The following is a 17,283-nucleotide window of genomic DNA, read 5'->3' on the forward strand; positions in this document are numbered from 1 at the left end:
TAAGAAGGGTGTCAGGCCACCAGCACCCTCCCTTCTCCTCCCCCCAAGACACTTTAGCCACCTCACCATAAAGAAGGTATAATAATGCCTGTTGTATATGGACTGGTCAGGCACTGGTCTCTGGGGGGCCAGGTGCACACTGTCTGGGGTCAGTACACTGGCCCCTCGGGGGCCAGGTGCCACTGGCCTCGGGGGGGCCAGGTACACTGGCCCTGGGCCAGGCACCAGCCCTGGGGGGCTCAGGCACACTGGCCCTGGGACCAGGTGCAGAATCATCTCGGGGGGCCAGGTGCACACTGGGCCCGGGGGGACTCAGTGGCACTGGCCCGGGGGATCAGGTGCCACTGGCCTCGGGGGATCAGGTACACTGCCCCGGGGGCCAGGCATCAACTGCACCAGGTACACTGGCCTGGGGGTCAGGTGCACACTGCCCTGGGGGCCAGGCAGCACTGGCCCTGGGGGCTAGTGCACACTGGCCTCCTGGGGGACTATTAGGCATACTGGCCTCGGGGGCCAGGGGGTCAGGTGTACACTGCCTGGGGGACCAGGCACACCGTCTTCAAATAGTGGCACTCGGCCTTGGGGATCAGTGTACACTGGCCTCGGGGGTCAGGGGTAAGCACTGCCCCTGTGGGGATCAGGTGGCACTGGCCCCTGGGGAAACCAGGGTACACTGGCCTGGGGGCCAGGCACTGGCCTGGGGATCAGGGTGGCACTGGCCCTGGGGGTTAGGTACATTGGCCTTGGGGGTCAGGGGTACACTGGCCTGGGGGTCAGGGATGCATCACTGGGGCCAGGTGTACACTGGCCTCTGGGGCCAGGGGTGTGCACTGGCCTGGGGGCCAGGCGTGTACTGGCCTCAGGAGTCAGGGTACACTTACTAAGGTTTACATTTGATCCCTGGGAACAGGCACGCACCAAGGCCTACACTGGCCCTCAAAACAGTACACCCCACCCTGGCTGGCCCACACCGGCCCCTGGGAAAATGTGCACACCACCCTGGCCATTCCCCACACCAGTCCTGTAATGCACCCACCGGCCCACACCCCATCCTGAAAAATGTGCACACTCACTGGCTGCCCACATCCCATCCCAAACAGGCACACGCAACCACACTGGCTCCAAAATGCCACACCTGCCAGCTCACACTCATCTCAAACAGTACACTGGTCATTCTTACACTGGCCTCAAAACAGGTGCTACACTCACTGAGACACCATCTCAGATCTGCACACTCTATTTGTCCCCCACCTGTCCAATTCACCTATATATACCTGACTCACCATTGTGTGTTGAAGGCTGTCATGTGTGTTGTATTACTTTATTATTCTGTACAGGAAAAAAATTATTCTTTGGTACTGGAGCACTGGGAGGTAACTGGTAATAAGAGAGAGGATTAAATGAGGGAATCTAGAGTCGATTTCACTATCAAGGTCGTCTTGAATACACGCCTTTACTTCCGAACTGCCAAACTGTTTCGTGTGTTAGTGTGTGGTGAAATGGTGTTAGTAACTTGTTGAGGTTAGTGTGCAATTATTAGGTTTTTCGTGTCTCAAAATTATTGTGCTATTGTAATTGGTTACTGTTATGTTATAGTTCTATGTATGTTTTTCTTTATGTAAATGTTTAGCTAAAGACGTACTGTAGTGGTTGTTTATCGAGTTATCCTCGGGATGAATGTTGCGATGTTCTTTTGTTTAATCCCAACCTAGCCAACCCTGTAACCTTACCTTACCCAAATTAAACTAACTCTAACTCAGTTAACTCCTTCCAGCTTAACATTAGAATATTTATCCATTAAATCAATCTGTGGTTTATTCTTCAGTGATCTTGTTAAAAAATATATATATAATATATTTTTTGTCTGCTAGTTGATACAACGAATATTTGACTTTCTAATATCAAACAGATATAAAATAACTTTGTTTATTTATTTATTTTAAATTAATATGTTATTATTTTCCATAACAAATACAGTAATTATAACTTATATTTTATTATAGCTTCTATTTTCATTATTGTAAATAAAATATATATGTATCGTTGATATACTGTATTATTATATTTATGAATTTTTGTATTTTTTTTCCTATAATTGTAATCTATATGTATTTGTAATTCAGAACCAACTGGCTTGCTGTACTGGGTGTATTGTGTGTTGTGTCGGTGTGTATGGCTACTGTTGTTAGTATCAACACGTGATTATTTTTATACTACGGTCTATACATCTCTGCTGAAATGCTGCCTGCCTTGTGTGTGTGTGTGTCGTATTTTGCAGGTGCTCTGCATCAATATCCCAGTGACTAGCTATTATGTATCCGGGATTCCTGCTCTGTACATATATGCTGCAATATTCTTGCCCTATAGTGTGTTTCTATCGTTATGGCTCAAGAATTGTTAGTGAGCTGTTGATATGTTTTAAACTCATCCTATTTAAATATCTATCTTCATTTATGAGCAACATTACCTTATTCTCGTGCTGCAACATTGCCTTTTAGTGCTGCAAACGTTATCAGTTTGGAGTGTTTACTATTTATGATCTTATTTTAACCTTGCAACACTCATTAACGCGTTGTGTTATCTACGTTCTTGTATGAACGTTTAAGTGCTGCAGAGTGTGTTGTGGTTTGCTTGTCCCTTGTGCTGGGCAGATGTCAGCTCTGCTGTTCCTTGTGCTGCAGTGTCGCCTGTTGTCTGTGGTGTGTCAGGTTTGCTGCTGTACAGTGACAGGTTTATGTTGTAGAGTGTGTTTTATGTTGCAGAGTGTCAGTTTAAGTGCTGCAGAGTGTCAGGTTTGCTGTCTCAGGTGTTAAATGTAAGGTTTTGTTGTTCTTTAATGTACAGTGGCAAGTTGAAGTTGTTCTTGTGTTGCACAGTGTCAGGTTTACAAGGTATAGTGTAAGGTTTGTATGCTGTACAGTGTCAGGTTTAAGAGCTGCACAGTGTCAGGTTGTAAGTGTTGCACAGTGCAGGTTTGTTGCTCCCTTGTGTTTGCATAAGTGGGCAGGCTTTTCTATACAGGTCAGGTTATGTTGCAGTGTCAAGTTTGTTGTTCCCTTGTGTTGCACAGTGTCAGGGTTTTGGTTGTCTTGTGTTGCAGAGTGGCAGAAGACAGAGCCCTGTAAGCCCGGGAGAAGTTGCTGCTTGATGAGTTAGTGACCGTCGCTCATCAAGCGAGATGAGCTTTCAGTCATCCACCTGGACAACATGTGGAGAGGGGTGAGTACCTGTGTCTCATTAATTCTGTGTTTCACCCAGCCCACCTGTGTCTTACCCAGGTTCCACCTGTGTCTCATTAAATGTATCTTACTTTATTCCACCTGTGTTCCCACCCTACCCTTTGTTCCACCTGCAGTCTCTTAAAATGCATCCATGTGTCCCACCCAGGTCTCCCCACCCTTATTCCAATCTGTGTCCCCTTAAAATGCATCCTATGTGTCCCACCCAGTGTCCCATTCCACCCCTGGTTCCTGTGCCTCCATCTCACCCCAGTCCCCACTCCCCACACACACACACGTCTGTGTGAGTGTGAGGAGGTGTGTGAGTGTGTGTGATAATAATAATAAACGGTCGACATTAGAGCTTTTAAGCCAGGCTGAAAATATACAGATTTACATTGCACTTATACAATGATATAGCTATGCATTGAATACATTTACAGGGCTGTACATAAATCAGAGTTGTTTATTATTTTAACAATAGATGGGAGTTTAAGTCGTTCTGACATCTATTTAAAAGGGCTCTTACATGAATTTGTTGTAGTGGTGGACTGTCTTGAGTGGGTGGGGGCAGGAGGTGTGCGATGACGAGGGTGAAAGAGTAGTCCACTGCCAAACCTTCCAGTGCTTGGTGGTGGAGGTCATTTGAGGGATGGTACTTCCAGGTGGAGAGAGTTGCTGATGTACGAGTATCTTGTGCTGAGCATGACTTGCAGGCCCTTTCTGTACCCTTCTAGCTGACGTTGTTGGGTGGAGTTGAGAGAAGACGACCAGGCTGGTGACGTTATCAGCTGGGGAGAAGCCAAAGTGCTGTAGATGTATCCCTAGCTCATGTGGGTGTCTCTAAGTGACCTAAGTCGTCGGCAGCATGAGATGATACGAGTGTTGCCTGATCAGCATTTACGGGCCTTCCAGTCAAGTTTGTTGTCTATGTTTCCATGGGAGTTTGGTAGATCTGCAATTGAGCTGGAGGATGGGCACCTGCTCTGTGACTGCTGGGGCTTGCACTGGAGTGGTGGCGGCATTGATGTGCATGATTATGGCTTTGGTGTGGTTGTGGTTGAGTCTCTGTGGTCCATGCCTAGCTCTGTCCGGGTGTCTTGGGTGGTGTTGGTGGTGTTTGTGTGTGTGTGTGTGGGCATCTGTATCTCCAGCACCTCCCCAGTGGTCTCTGGGTTCTTGTTGACTTCTCTGTGTCTCCTCTCTCTCTCAGTCCGTCTCCCCAGCCTGTCTCCTCCCCAGCCTGTCTCCTCCCCCAGCCTGTCCCTCCCCAGCCTGTCTCCCCCAGCCTGGCTGCCTCCCCAGTCTGGCCTCCCAGTCTGGGGCCTCCCCCAGCCTGCCCCCCCAGCCCGGGGCTGCTCTCCCCAGCCTGCTGCCCAGCCTGCCTCCCCCAGCCCGGCTGCCTCCCCAGCCCGTCTCCATCCCCAGCCCGCCGCCCCCCAGCCTGGGGCCTCCCCCAGCCCGTCTCCCCAGCCTGTCCCTCCCCCCAGCCCGTGCTGCCTCCCCCCAGCCTGTCCCCCCAGCCCGTCTCCTCCCCCCCTGGTCTGCCCTCCCCAGCCTGTCGCCCCCCAGCCTGTCTCCTCCCCCCAGCCTGGGTCTCCTCCCCCCAGTCTGTCTCCTCCCCAGCCTGTCTCCCTCCCCAGCCCGTCCTCCCCAGCCTGTCTCCCTCCCCAGCCTGTCTCCTCCCCAGCCTGTCTCCCTCCCCCAGCTCCGTCTCCCCCCAGCCTGCGCCTCCCCAGCCTGTCTCCTCCCCCAGCCCGTCTCCCTCCCCAGCCTGCTGCCCCCAGCCCGCCGCCCCCAGCCCGCCGCTTCTCCCAGCCCGTCTCCCTCCCCAGCCCGCCGCCCCCCCAGCCCGGCTGCCTCCCCCAGCCCGCCGCCTCCCCCAGCCCCCGGCTGCCTCCCCAGCCTGCCGCCCCCCCAGCCCGCCCCCCAGCCCGCTGCCTCCTGCAGCCTGCCGCCCCCAGCCCGCCGCCCCCCAGCCTGCTGTCTCCCTCCCCCAGCCACTGCCGCCTCCCCCAGCCTGTTGCCTCCCCCCAGCCCGGTCGCCTCCCCCAGTCCGTCTCCCCCCAGCCTGTCTCCCCGCCCCCGCCCCCAGCCCGTCTCCCTCCCCCAGCCTGCTGTCCTCCCCCAGCCTGTCTCCTCCCCCAGCCCGTCTCCTCCCCTCTGTGCCTCCTCCCCCAGCCCGCCGCCTCCCAGCCTGTGTCTCCCTCCCCCAGCCCGCTGCCCCCCAGCTCCCGCCGCCTCCCAGCCCTGTTGTCTCCCCCCAGTCCGCTGTCCCCGTCCGCCGCCTACCCCAGTCCGCTGCCTCCCCCAGTCCGTCTCCCCCCCAAGGTCTCCCCCAGCCTGTCTCCTCCCCAGCCCGCTGCCTGTCTCCTCCCAGCCCAGTCTCCCTCCCCCCCACCTGTCTCCTCCCCCAGCCCGTTTCCTCCCAGTCTGTCTCCTCCCCAGCCTGTTGTCTCCCCCCAGCCCGTCGCCCTCCCCCAGCCTGGCTCCTTCCCCAGCCTGTCTCCTCCCCAGCCTGTCTCCTCCCCAGCCCGTCTCCCTCCCCAGCCCGTCCTCCCCGCCTGCCTCCCCCAGCCTGCGCCTCCCTCCCCAGCCCGTCTCCTCCCAGCCCGTCTCCTCCCAGCCCGTCTCCCCAGCCTACAGCCTTTCTCCTCCCCAGCCTGCTCCCTCCCCCAGCCCGTCTCCCTCCCCCAGCCCGTCTCCTCCCCTGCTGTCTCCCTCCCCAGCCTGTCTCTCCCCCAGCCTGTCTCCCTCCCCCAGCCAGCTGCCCTCAGCCTGCTGTCTCCCCCAGCCCGCTGTCTCCCCCCACCTGGGTCTCTCCCCAGCCTGCCTCCCCAGCCTGTCTCCCCCCCAGCCTGCTGTCCTCCCCAGCCCGCTGCCCCCCCAGCCAGCTGCCTGTCTCCTCCCCAGCCCGCTGCCTCCCCAGCCTGCTGCCCTCCCCCAGCCCGGCTGCCTCCCCAGCCCGTCGCCTCCCCAGCCTGTCCTCCCAGCCCAGGGCCTCCCTCCCAGCCTGCCACCTCCCCCCAGCCCGCTGCCTCCCCCCAGCCCAGCCGCCCTCCCCCCAGCCTGCCGCCCCCTCCCCCAGCCCGCTGGCCTCCCCCCCCCAGCCTGCTGTCTCCAGCTGTCCCCTCCCAGCCAGCCGCCTCCCCCAGCCCAAGGCCTCCCCCCAGCCCGCTGTCTCCCCCAGCCTGTCTCCCCTGCCTGTCTCCCCCTGCCAGTCTCCTCCCCCAGCCTGGTCTCCCTCCCCCAGCCCGCCTCCCAGCCGTCTCCCTCCCCAGCCTGTCTCCCTCCCCCAGCCACTGCTGTCTCCCTCCCCCACCACCTGTCTCCCTCCCCAGCCACTGCTGTCTCCTCCCCAGCCACTACTGTCTCCTCCCCCCATCCACTGCTGTCTCCTCCCAGCCACTGTTGTTTCCCTCCCGCCACCGTTGTCCTCCTCCCCCAGCCACTGTTGTCTCCTCCTCCAGCCACTGTTGTCACCCCTCCCTAGCCACTGTTGTTTCCTCCCTAGCCACTGTTGTTTCCCCTTCAGGTCACTGTTGTCTCCCCTCCCCAGCCACTGTTGTTTCCCTCCCTAGCCACTGTTGTCTCCCTCCCGCCCTGCTGTCTCCCTCCCCAGTCCTGCTGTCTTCCTCCCCAGCCACTGTTGTGCCCTCCCCCAGCTGTCGTCTCCCTCCCCTTCCACTGTTGTTTCCATCCCCGGTCACTGTTGTCTCCCTCCCCCAGCCACTGTTGTCTCCTCCCCCAGCCACTGTTGTTTCCATCCCTTCACTGTTGTCTCCTCCCCCAGCCACTGTTGTCTCCTCCCAGCCTTCCCACGTCTCCTCCCAAGCCACTGCTGTCTCCTCCCCAGCCACTGCTGTCTCCCCCCCAGCCACTGCCTCCCCAGCCACTGTTGCCTCCTCCCCCAGCCACTGTTTTTCCTCTGTCAGTGCTGGGCCTCCCCCAGCCACTGTGTCTCCCTCCCCCAGCCATTGTTGTTTCCTCCCTGCCACTGGTGTCTTCCTCCCCAGCCTGCTGTCTCCCTCCCCAGCCACTGCTGTCTTCCTCCCCAGCCACTGCTGTCTCCCTCCCCAGCCCTGCTGTCTCCTCCCCAGCCACTGCTGTCTCCTCCCCAGCCACTGTTTCTCCTCCTGAGCCACTGCTGTCTCCTCCCCAGCCACTGCTGTCTCCGTCCCCAGCCACTGTTGTCTCCCTCCCCAGCCACTGTAGTCTCCTTCCCCCCAACCCTATTGTCTCTCCCCCAGCCTGTTTCTCCTCCCCGGCCACTGGTGTCTTCCTCCCCCAGCCTGCTGTCCAGCCACTGTTGTCTCCCCTCCCCCCAGCTGTTGTTTCCCTTCCAGTCACTGTTGTCTCCCTCCCCCCACTGCTGTCTTCCTCCCCAACCTGTTGTCTCCCTCCCCAGCCACTGTTGTCTCCCTCCTCCAGCACTGTTGTCACCCTCCCCACTTCACTGTTGTTTCCCTTCCAGTCTCTGTTGTCTTCCTCCCCCAGCCACTGTTGTCTCCCTCCCCCAGCCACTGTTGTCTCCTCCTCCAGCCACTGTTGTCACCCTCCCTAGCCACTGTTGTTTCTCCTTCCGGTCACTGTTGTCTTCCTCCCCCAGCCACTGCTGTCTCCGTCCCCCAGCCACTGTTGTCTCCTCCTGGCCACTGTTGTCTCCCCCCAACCCCTGTTCTCCTCCCCCAGCCACTGTTTGTTTCTTCCGAGACTGTTGTCTTCCTCCCCCAGCCACTGCTGTCTCCTCCTCCAGCCACCTAGCCATCACCCTCCCCAGCCACTGCTGTCCTCCCTCCCCCCAGCCACTGCTGTCTCCCTCCCAGCCACTGCTGTCTCCCTCCCCAGCCACTTGCTCCTCCCCTCCAGCCACTGTCACCCTCCCCTAGCCACTGTTGTTTCCTTCCCGGTCACTGTTGTCTTCCTCCCCCAGCACTGTTGTCTCCTCCCCCAGCCACTGTCGTCTCCTCCCCTTGTTGTTTCCTCCGTTCACTGTTGTCTCCTCCCCCAGCCTGTTGTCTCCCTCCCCAGCCACTGTTGTCTCCCTCCCCAGCCACTGTTGTTTCCATCCCGTTCCTGTTGTCTCCCTCCCCCAGCCACTGTTGTCCCCTCCCCCAGCCACTGCTGTCTCCCTCCCCCAGCCACTGCTTCTCCCTCCCCCAGCCACTGCTGTCTCCCCCCAGCCACTGCTGTCTCCTCCCCCAGCCACTGCTGTCTCCCTCCCCAGCCACTATTGTCTCCCTCCCCCAGCCACTGTTTTTCTCTGTCGGTCACTGGTGTCTCCCTCCCCCAGCCACTATTGTCTCCCTCCCCCCAGCCATTGTTGTTTCCCTCCCTGCCACTGGTGTCTTCCTCCCCAGCCTGCTGTCTCCCCCAGCCACTGCTGTCTTCCTCCCCAGCCACTGCTGTCTCCCTCCCCAGCCACTGCTGTCTCCTCCCCCAGCCACTGCTGTCTCCTTCCCAGCCACTGTTTCTCCTTCCCGAGCCTGCTGTCTCCTCCCCAGCCACTGCTGTCTCCCTCCCCAGCCACTGTTTCTCCTCCCCGAGCCACTGTGTGCTCTCCTCCCCCAGCCTGCTGTCTCCGTCCCCAGCCACTGTCTTCCTCCCCCAGCCACTGCTGTCTCCGTCCCCAGCCACTGCTCCCTCCCCAGCCTGTTTCTCCTCCCCAGGCCACTGCTGTCTCCTCCCCCAGCTGCTGTCTCCTCCCCCAGCCACTGTTTCTCCTCCCCGAGCCTGGTGTCTTCCTCCCCAGCCACTGCTGTCTCCCTCCCCCAGCCACTGGTGTCTTCTCCCCCAGCCACTGCTGTCTCCGTCCCCAGCCACTGCCTCCCTCCCCCAGCCACTGTTTCTCCCTCCCGAGCCACTGGTGTCTTCCTCCCCAGCCACTGCTGTCTCCGCCCAGCACTGGTGTCTTCCTCCCCGAGCCACTGCTGTCTCCCTCCCCCAGCCACTGTTGTCTCCCTCCCCCAGCCACTGTTTGTCTCCTTCCCCCAACCCCTGTGTCTCCCTCCCCAGCCACTGCTGTCTCCCTCCCCCAGCCTTCTGTCTCCCTCCCCAGCACTGTTTCTCCCTCCCCGGAGCCACTGCTGTCTCCCTCCCCCAGCCACTGCTGTCCTCCCCAGCCTGTTTCTCCCTCCTCGAGCCACTGGTGTCTTCCTCCCCCAGCCACTGTCTCTCTCCTCCCCAGCCACTGTTTCCTTCCGGTCAATGTTGTCTCCTCCCCCAGCCACTGCTGTCTCCCTCCCAGCCACTGTTGTCTCCCTCCCCCAGCCACTGTTGTCTCCCTCCCCCAGCCACTGTTGTCTCCTCCCCCAGCCACTGTTGTTTCCTCCCGGTCATTGGTGTCTCCCTCCCCCAGCCTGTTGTTTCCCTCCCAGTCACTGTTGTCTCCTCCCCCAGCCACTGTTGATTCCTCCCCCAGCCACTGTTGTCTCCCTCCCCCAGCCACTATTGTCTCCCTCCCCAGCCACTGTTGTTCCCTTCCGGTCATTGGTGTCTCCTCCCCGCCACTGTTGTTTCCCTTCCGGTCACTGTTGTCTCCTCCCCCAGCCACTGTTGTCTCACTCTCTCAGCCTCTGCCTTCCCTCCCCAGCCATTGTTTCCCTTCCCGGTCACTGTTGTCTCCTCCACAGCCACTGCTGTCTCCCTCCCAGCCACTGTGTCTCCCTCCCCCAGCCACTGTTGTCCCTCCCCCAGCCACTGTTGTCTCCTCCCCCAGCCACTGTTGTTTCCCTCCCGGTCATTGAGGTCTCCCTCCAGCACTGTTGTTTCCCTCCCGTCACTGTTGTCTCCCTCCCCCAGCCACTGTTGATTCCCTTCCCCCACTGTTGTCTCCCTCCCCAGCCACTATTGTCTCCCTCCCCCCAGCCACTGTTGTTTCCCTTCCGGTCATGGTGTCTCCTCCCCCCAGCCACTGTTGTTTCCTCCCGGTCACTGTTGTCTCCCTCCCCCAGCCACTGTTGTCTCCCTCCCCATGCAGTTATTCCCTCTCTGGGCTGTTGGTGCTCCATCATCAACTGGCAGGATTAAAAACTCTTTGACTTCTGTTTTAGGCTTCAAAGGCTTACATTCTCATGAGAGTCACCCTTACACTTGAATGTTGAGTCTTCCTTCCTTTTCTTTTGTTGGTGTGGCAGAGCAACTTCCTTCGCCTGCTGTACTTACTTCCCTCGCCTGCTGCTTCCTCTGACCTGCTGTTTACTTCCCCTCTTCTGCTTTATACTTCCTCCTCTTGTATACTTCCCTCGCCTGCTGTATACTTCCTCTGACCTGCTGTTTACTTCCCCTCGCCTGCTTTATACTTCTCTCCGCCGCCTTCCTTGGCTGCATCTGTTTACTTCACCTTTATTTTCCCTCACCTGCTTCCTTGTCTTGCATCCTTCCTCTCCTTGTCGTATACTTCCCTTCACCTGTTGTATATTTCCCCTCACCTGCTGTATACTTCCTCACCTGTTGTACTTCCTCACCTGTATACTTCCTCTGACCTGCTGTTTTACTTCCCTCACCTGCTGTTTACTTCCTCACCTGTATTCTTCCCTTCTCCTTCTGTATCTTCCTCTCACCTGCTATGCTTCCCTCACCTGTTGTATACTTCCCCTCACCTGCTTTACTTCCCTCACCTGCTGTTTGCTTCCCTCACCTTGCTGTTGCTTCCCGTCACCTGCTGTACTTCCTCACCTGCTGTCTTCCCTCACCTGTTGTATACTTCCCCTCACCTGCTTTGTTTACTTCCCTCACCTGCTGTTTTACTTCCCCTCACCTGTTGTATCTTCCCTCACCTGCTGTACTTCCTCTGACCTGCTGTTTACTTCCCTCACCTGCTGTTTACTTCCTACCTGTGTATTTCCCTTCTCCTTCTGTATACTTCCTCTCACCTGCTGTGTGCTTCCCTCACCTGCTGTATACTTCCCTCACTTGCTGTATACTTCCCTTATATGACGTGTCTTCCTCTCACCTGCTGTATACTTCCCTCACCTGCTGTATCGTCCTCATGCTTTACTTCCCTCACCTGCTGTATTCGTCCCCTCCTGCTGTATACTTCCCTCACCTGCTGTATACTTCCCTCACCTGCTGTATACTTCCCTCACCTGCTGTATCGTCCTCACATGCTTTTGTTTCCTACCTTCTGTACGTCCTCACCTGCTGTATACTTCCCTCCTGCTGTATACTTCCTCACCTGCTGTATACTTCCCTCACCTGCTGTATCTTCCCTCACCTGCTGTATATCCTCACCTGCTGTATACTTCCCCTCACCTGCTGTATACTTCCCCTCACCTGCTGTATACTTCCCCTCACCTGCTGTATACTTCCCCTCACCTGCTGTATACTTCCTATTACCGTGTTGAGGAGTTGAGAGCTTCCCCTCTCTTTGTGAGATGTTTATGTCCCCAGCTGGGTATTAATGTTTTCTCCTTATATTGAGGAAATGTCCACCAGTCAGTCATTAAGTTTAACAATATCACATTTCCTTAGATGAGCTGGCCGACAGCTTCCCCGTCGTCACTGCGGAGTAGACGAGTATATGCATGTGTGGTGCATTGAGGAGGTGGTTTTGATTCCGAGGTTTTATATTTCTTCACATGTTTTTATCGGTTAAGGTAATGGAATTAAAGTGTTGTCTGTGACCTCACTACACGGTATACGAACAACATTTATCTCTCCAGAAAATATATAAACATAATCCTGATGTTGTAATTACCAACATCAAAGACCAAGCTGGATGCACGAGTTTTTCAGACGCTCACAGTTAGGGCGTAAAACCAGAGGAATGAGTTGGCAAGCTTGATGCGTGTATGTATCCTAGACCGAATGTAGTAATAAGCTTGTTGTTAAATAGTGTTAATGCTGATGATTATGTGCGTCTATGTACCAAGCCAGGTCTAAACAACACTTAAAGACAGACCGAGATCATGTGAAGTGGGGTGGTTGGTAGTTAGTGTCATATTGGGCTCATCCTTGTCTTAGCTCGGTGTAGGGTTGGGTGGTGGGGTTCGGGGAGCGATGTGCCCAGCTGCTCTCTCAGGCGCACACATCTATACACTCTTGCTAAATCCACACTCATAACTTCACACTTGATCCTGACCTTGAACATGTCATATTTATGAGGTCATCATCAATATGCATCCCGCGTTATCCTCCCTCAACGACTCGCACCTCCCCCTCCCTTCTCTTGACCTTTTGTGGGCGAGCCGCGACCTAGTGTGACCTTAGCTATCATTCATACCATGGTGGGCGAACCCGGGCGCCTGACACTCAATTATTGAGCCAGGAAGGCCCGCTGACACTCTCCCGGCACCTGATACGGCTGACCCCGATGTCAGGAGGGTGATACACATGTCCAGCTCCGCCAGGACTGGCAGCGTCTAGCCCAATGCCACGCCAGCCTCCCACACTACTTCCCTACTGATTGCCAACAAGAAAAAAAGGAGAGTAGCGGTTCGTGTTCCTTTCGCTTATGTGTTTACACTCTGTATTGAATTGAGAGAGAGAGAGAGAGAGAGAGAGAGAGTTGAAATGGCTTTTGTGGAGGGTAAGAGAGAAGGATTCAAAAACCCTTGGTGGGGTCCTCGGCCGTGTGAGATACGTATTATAAAGTCAATAAAAGGAGATGGTAACGTCAGGAGAATAAACGAAATTGGTCAAGAAATCTGGAAGACGATGCTGGTCACAGGGAAGTGCAATGGAGACTGGCAGAGACGGAAGACGTATTGAAAAAGCTATAACTATTGTTTTGAGTTTATTTATTTTCACGAATTATTATATTAGAGTTTTCGTATTATAAAGTTATTGAAGGATAAGGTAACGTCACTGGGCTACCAGAAAACAAAAGAACAATATGGAAGGTGCTGCCGTGTATACAGGACACTTACTCTTAATACCGTGAAGCTGTGAGTCTGATGTTAGCAGAGTTTTTATTGCTGTTGTAATTTTGTTTATAGTTGCAGTCACAATGAACAAGAGGTGAATAAGGGAATGATATATGGTAGATTAGATAGCAGATGACTCGTAACGAGCAAATATCAAATTTGGCGAGAAAGAACTAGACAAATATACAAAAAAAAAATTACGATTAGTAAAGAAAAATTACGAAAAGTACTCGCAATTATTTACTCAAAGAGGGAAATTGTCCCTAAGAACTTAAGCTTAATTAGATACCGGTATACGAACTTATTGGGTACTTAAAAAACATAACTGGCGAAGCACAAATCAAAACGCAAAAACCATTGTGATACTACGATATAATGTTAAACTACGACTAAAAAAGGTGAAAAAAAACGCTTAAAATTTACAACTACAAATTGAATGTGTAACTACGACAGAAACCGTGAAACTTTAACTTATTATGAGATTCTTCGACATAGTCTATGAAAATTTTATTCTGAAACAATGTCTGAAACTATCAACCCAAATCTTAAACTACGTAAAAAACTAATGCACACTTAATATACAATACACTGTAGAACTACCATGTAAATGAAATGTCAAACCACGAATACACTGAATGTAATACACAAAGTGTGAATTTATGGCTGAAACTGTGAAATTCTAACTGAAACTGTAACAGTACGAAATAACAGTGAAGATACGGCATAAACTGTGAAACTACGACCGAAACTATGAAAGTACAAACTAAATTATCAAACTACGACGTAAAATACGAAATAACTCGAAACTATGAAGTATATTTAGAAACTACGACATAAACTGTAAAAATATGATGGAAACTGTGAAACCACGAAGTAAATGTGAAGCCACGACCTAAACTCCGTCATACACAACGACCACACAAGTCGCTATTTCAGGCAACAAAGAAAAAAAAAGTTTAGTGTGGCAACAGCAAAAAAAAGTTTTAATTTTCCTTAATCCTTCTGCCGCTGAATGAGGCGAGTCATGAAAATTAAAGAGAATTCGGGAAAGGAGAAAGAATTCTTTTTACGTCTGAAAATGCATAGATGTATATAAATCTTTTTCTCTGGCAATACGAAATGTGACCCCGGTGTGCGTACTATTTGCTGTTGACTCTGGTGCACGTGTGTATACGTAAGCACACACAATAGAGAGCGTGTGTGTGTGTGTGTGTGTGTGTGTGTGTGTGTGTGTGAGCGTTTGTTTGTGTGGATCAGAGACGGGCGGGCTCAGTCGACGCTCTTCCATTATTATTTATTATATGATGGACTCACTTTGTCGTAAATTTATACAACAAACTGAATATTAAATCACATATAAACTCAAAATAAAACTCAATCGTAATAACAAAAATGGAATTCATATGTTGAGTAAAGATGTGACAACTGTAGATAATTAATGAATATATTACATTACAATAACTCCACTTTCAGAAGGTCATGGAGGAATGGAGTCATTTTCAATTTGCGATATCTTTTCCTGTGTTAAATTTTGAATCTTAGAATGTTGTGTGTCACTTTACCTGGACAGTCATTCAATCATTAGAGATTTTACTTAAATTAGTCAAACTAAAGTTCTATTAAATACGTGAAAATAATCATAATCCTAATATAATTAAAAATTTTCTTAAACATAATCCATTTACAGATGTCTACTGTGTGTGTAAGATGAGAACATGAACGCGATTGTGTGAATATTTCTACTTTTTTGTTAACTTTCCCGTCGCTTTTTACAGCTCTCCGACACCAATCTTTCTTACTTATTATTATTATTATTATTATTATTATTATTATTATTATTATTATTATTATTATTATTATTATTATTATTATTATTATTCCTCTCTTTATCTTGAGGTTTATTGTCTTCCGTGTTTGACGTGTCTGTACCCACTTGATCCACCAACATACATTAACATAATAATCATATTCTGAATAAACGCAAAATCTCTTGATTGATGGAGGTGTAAGGTTAAGCTCGCATTCCCCATAGTTCGTGCCAGGTATCTTCCCGAGAAAGAGAAGAAGAGGGAAGAAAGAAAGAAGAAAGAAAGAAGAGGAAAGAAAGAAGAAGAAAGAACGAAAGAAAGAAGAAGAAGAAAGAAAGAAAGAAAGAGGAAGAAGAAAGAAAGAGGGAAAAGAGAGAAGGAAGAAGGAAGGAAGGAAGTCAGTATCCAGGTGTAGTCCAAGCTGATATGCGTGTGATCTCCACTGGTCAGACCTTCTTAAAGGGTTCAGAAGTGATCTTGACAAATAAACAACCGTTTTATCACTGAAAAGTATTGGCTCATATATCAGTTTAGAGGTGAAACTGATGTGGACAAACTGAGTTTAAAATAATAATAATAATGATAATAATAATAATAATAATAATAATAATAATAATAATAATAATAATATTAATAAACACACGAATGTTTTTAATATTTAAATCTTACATTTCGTTGTTGTTCAAATTCTGTTTCACTTGAAGAGAAAAATAAGAATATGGGATCAGAGAATTGTTCAACAAATTCTCACACAACTTAAAGGATGCATATTGAAAGCTCTTTCTTAACCATAACCAAGATAAAGTAAAATCGGGATAAAATTGTTTTTCTTACAAATAAAAAGACCGGGGTAGATTAGGCAAGCGTCATTGTCACACATGTTTACCGAGGCGTCCTGTTGTCAAAAATTTAAGGTGTCTACAGCAGAATATTTTGAACTGATGGAGGTTATCTGGCACATGGAAACACTATATTAAACATGAAAACACTATACAACTATCCAATCAGGAGTGAAACCGTAGCAATGGTTTGAAATTAGACAAATTTAGATTTAGGAGTGAGATAGATAAACATTGGTTTGACAATATAGTGGATGGGTGGAACAAGTTACCGAACTTCATCTTAATTCGAACTTTTGTCCGTGACTGTACAGTGCTGGAAGTTTTCTAGTAAGGACATTATTATTGTTGATGTGTTTTTTAATCCCTTTCGCTTCACCGGATCGAGGAGGTGAAGTACCCGGCATCACATTCATTGTGACCTGAGCCAATATCTTCTATACCACATTTTGGCAGTGATTCAGGTATAAAAACTGAGCTCACAGGCGTCAACAAGTCCTCCTCATATTAAAAGATCATTCGTCCGTCACAGTCATTTCTTGAGGTGCACTAACAACCACCACCATTTTCGTCTCTACATATTTATCAAAGAAAACTGTGATAAAGTAGATTATATACATATTTCTGTTTTACGTTCCTGAGGTTGTTGGTCCTTTCCTCAAACAGGTATTCACACCAGTAAATGCAGAAATTTTACCATAACTACCGCCTTTTCTCTTATAATGCTGTTACTGTGCTTCAACAACTAAGGTCTTTAAGTGTGCAACGAGGAGAGTATTTACACTAGTCCATCAAAAAATAATATTATATAAGATAGAATTCCGATAACATTAACTAAAGTGTGTTCCTCTTCGGCCATAATGACCCAAGCGTTGATGGCCACTAAATCAAACCAAGTTCCAATTCGAAGTAACCTGGAAAATATTAATTTCCTCAAGTATTACTGAGCGATATATATATGACCCTTCATTTACGACGTTCTTGTATTTAATTGATATTTAACATTTGTATTTTCTCTAAAGAAATTATTATGTATGCTTACGAATTTCATAAATTATTGTTCAATTTTGTCTTGAAACTTTAAACTTTACAATAGTGTTGCCTCAAAATAACTATTATTAGTTAGTTGCCAGGTATTACTGAGCTAACAGACCTACAGTCTTGGTACACTGCTCATATACTCGTATATGAACAGAGTCCACATCCAGGAACACCAGGTCATTATTTAGTCCTTAACGGAACCATAGATGTCTTGATGTGGGGTTAAGGCTCTTAACATCTCGTCTTTGATTCTCCCATAACTCTTCCTAATTTGATCTACAGCACATTCATTTATCGTCTGGTCAGGTAACAATCTTCGAAACCGAATTCAGTGCTCCAAGACTGTAGTCAAGTTCCGTCTGATTCGTAAACCGTTTCTGGCCCCACCAACATAGTTCAGAGTCGAGACGATATCTAAGTTCCGTCTGATTCGTAAACACTTCCTGACTCCATCTTCAAAGTATCATGTCGGTGCCTCATTTCAATACGAACCCTGAACACGTTCTGATCT

At 50.8% G+C, this 17,283-nt stretch overlaps 1 protein-coding gene across 1 annotated transcript in view; it reads left to right on the forward strand.

Annotated features, from left to right (window-relative positions):
- The window catches only part of LOC121869137 (spidroin-2-like), a 19,557-nt gene extending 4,158 nt beyond the window's left edge, over window positions 1-15,399 (forward strand). Inside the window, exons 3-6 of the mRNA XM_042370324.1 lie at window positions 111-668; window positions 4,870-4,878; window positions 4,943-5,035; window positions 15,184-15,399. Of these exons, the coding sequence (XP_042226258.1) occupies window positions 111-668; window positions 4,870-4,878; window positions 4,943-5,035; window positions 15,184-15,399 (876 nt within the window). The remainder of the gene's footprint in view (window positions 1-110; window positions 669-4,869; window positions 4,879-4,942; window positions 5,036-15,183) is intronic.
- Window positions 15,400-17,283: the final 1,884 nt, after the last annotated feature.

The sequence above is a fragment of the Homarus americanus genome, unplaced genomic scaffold (assembly GCF_018991925.1).
Source record: "Homarus americanus isolate GMGI-L3 unplaced genomic scaffold, GMGI_Hamer_2.0 scaffold25467, whole genome shotgun sequence".
Taxonomy (NCBI): Eukaryota; Metazoa; Arthropoda; class Malacostraca; order Decapoda; family Nephropidae; genus Homarus; species Homarus americanus.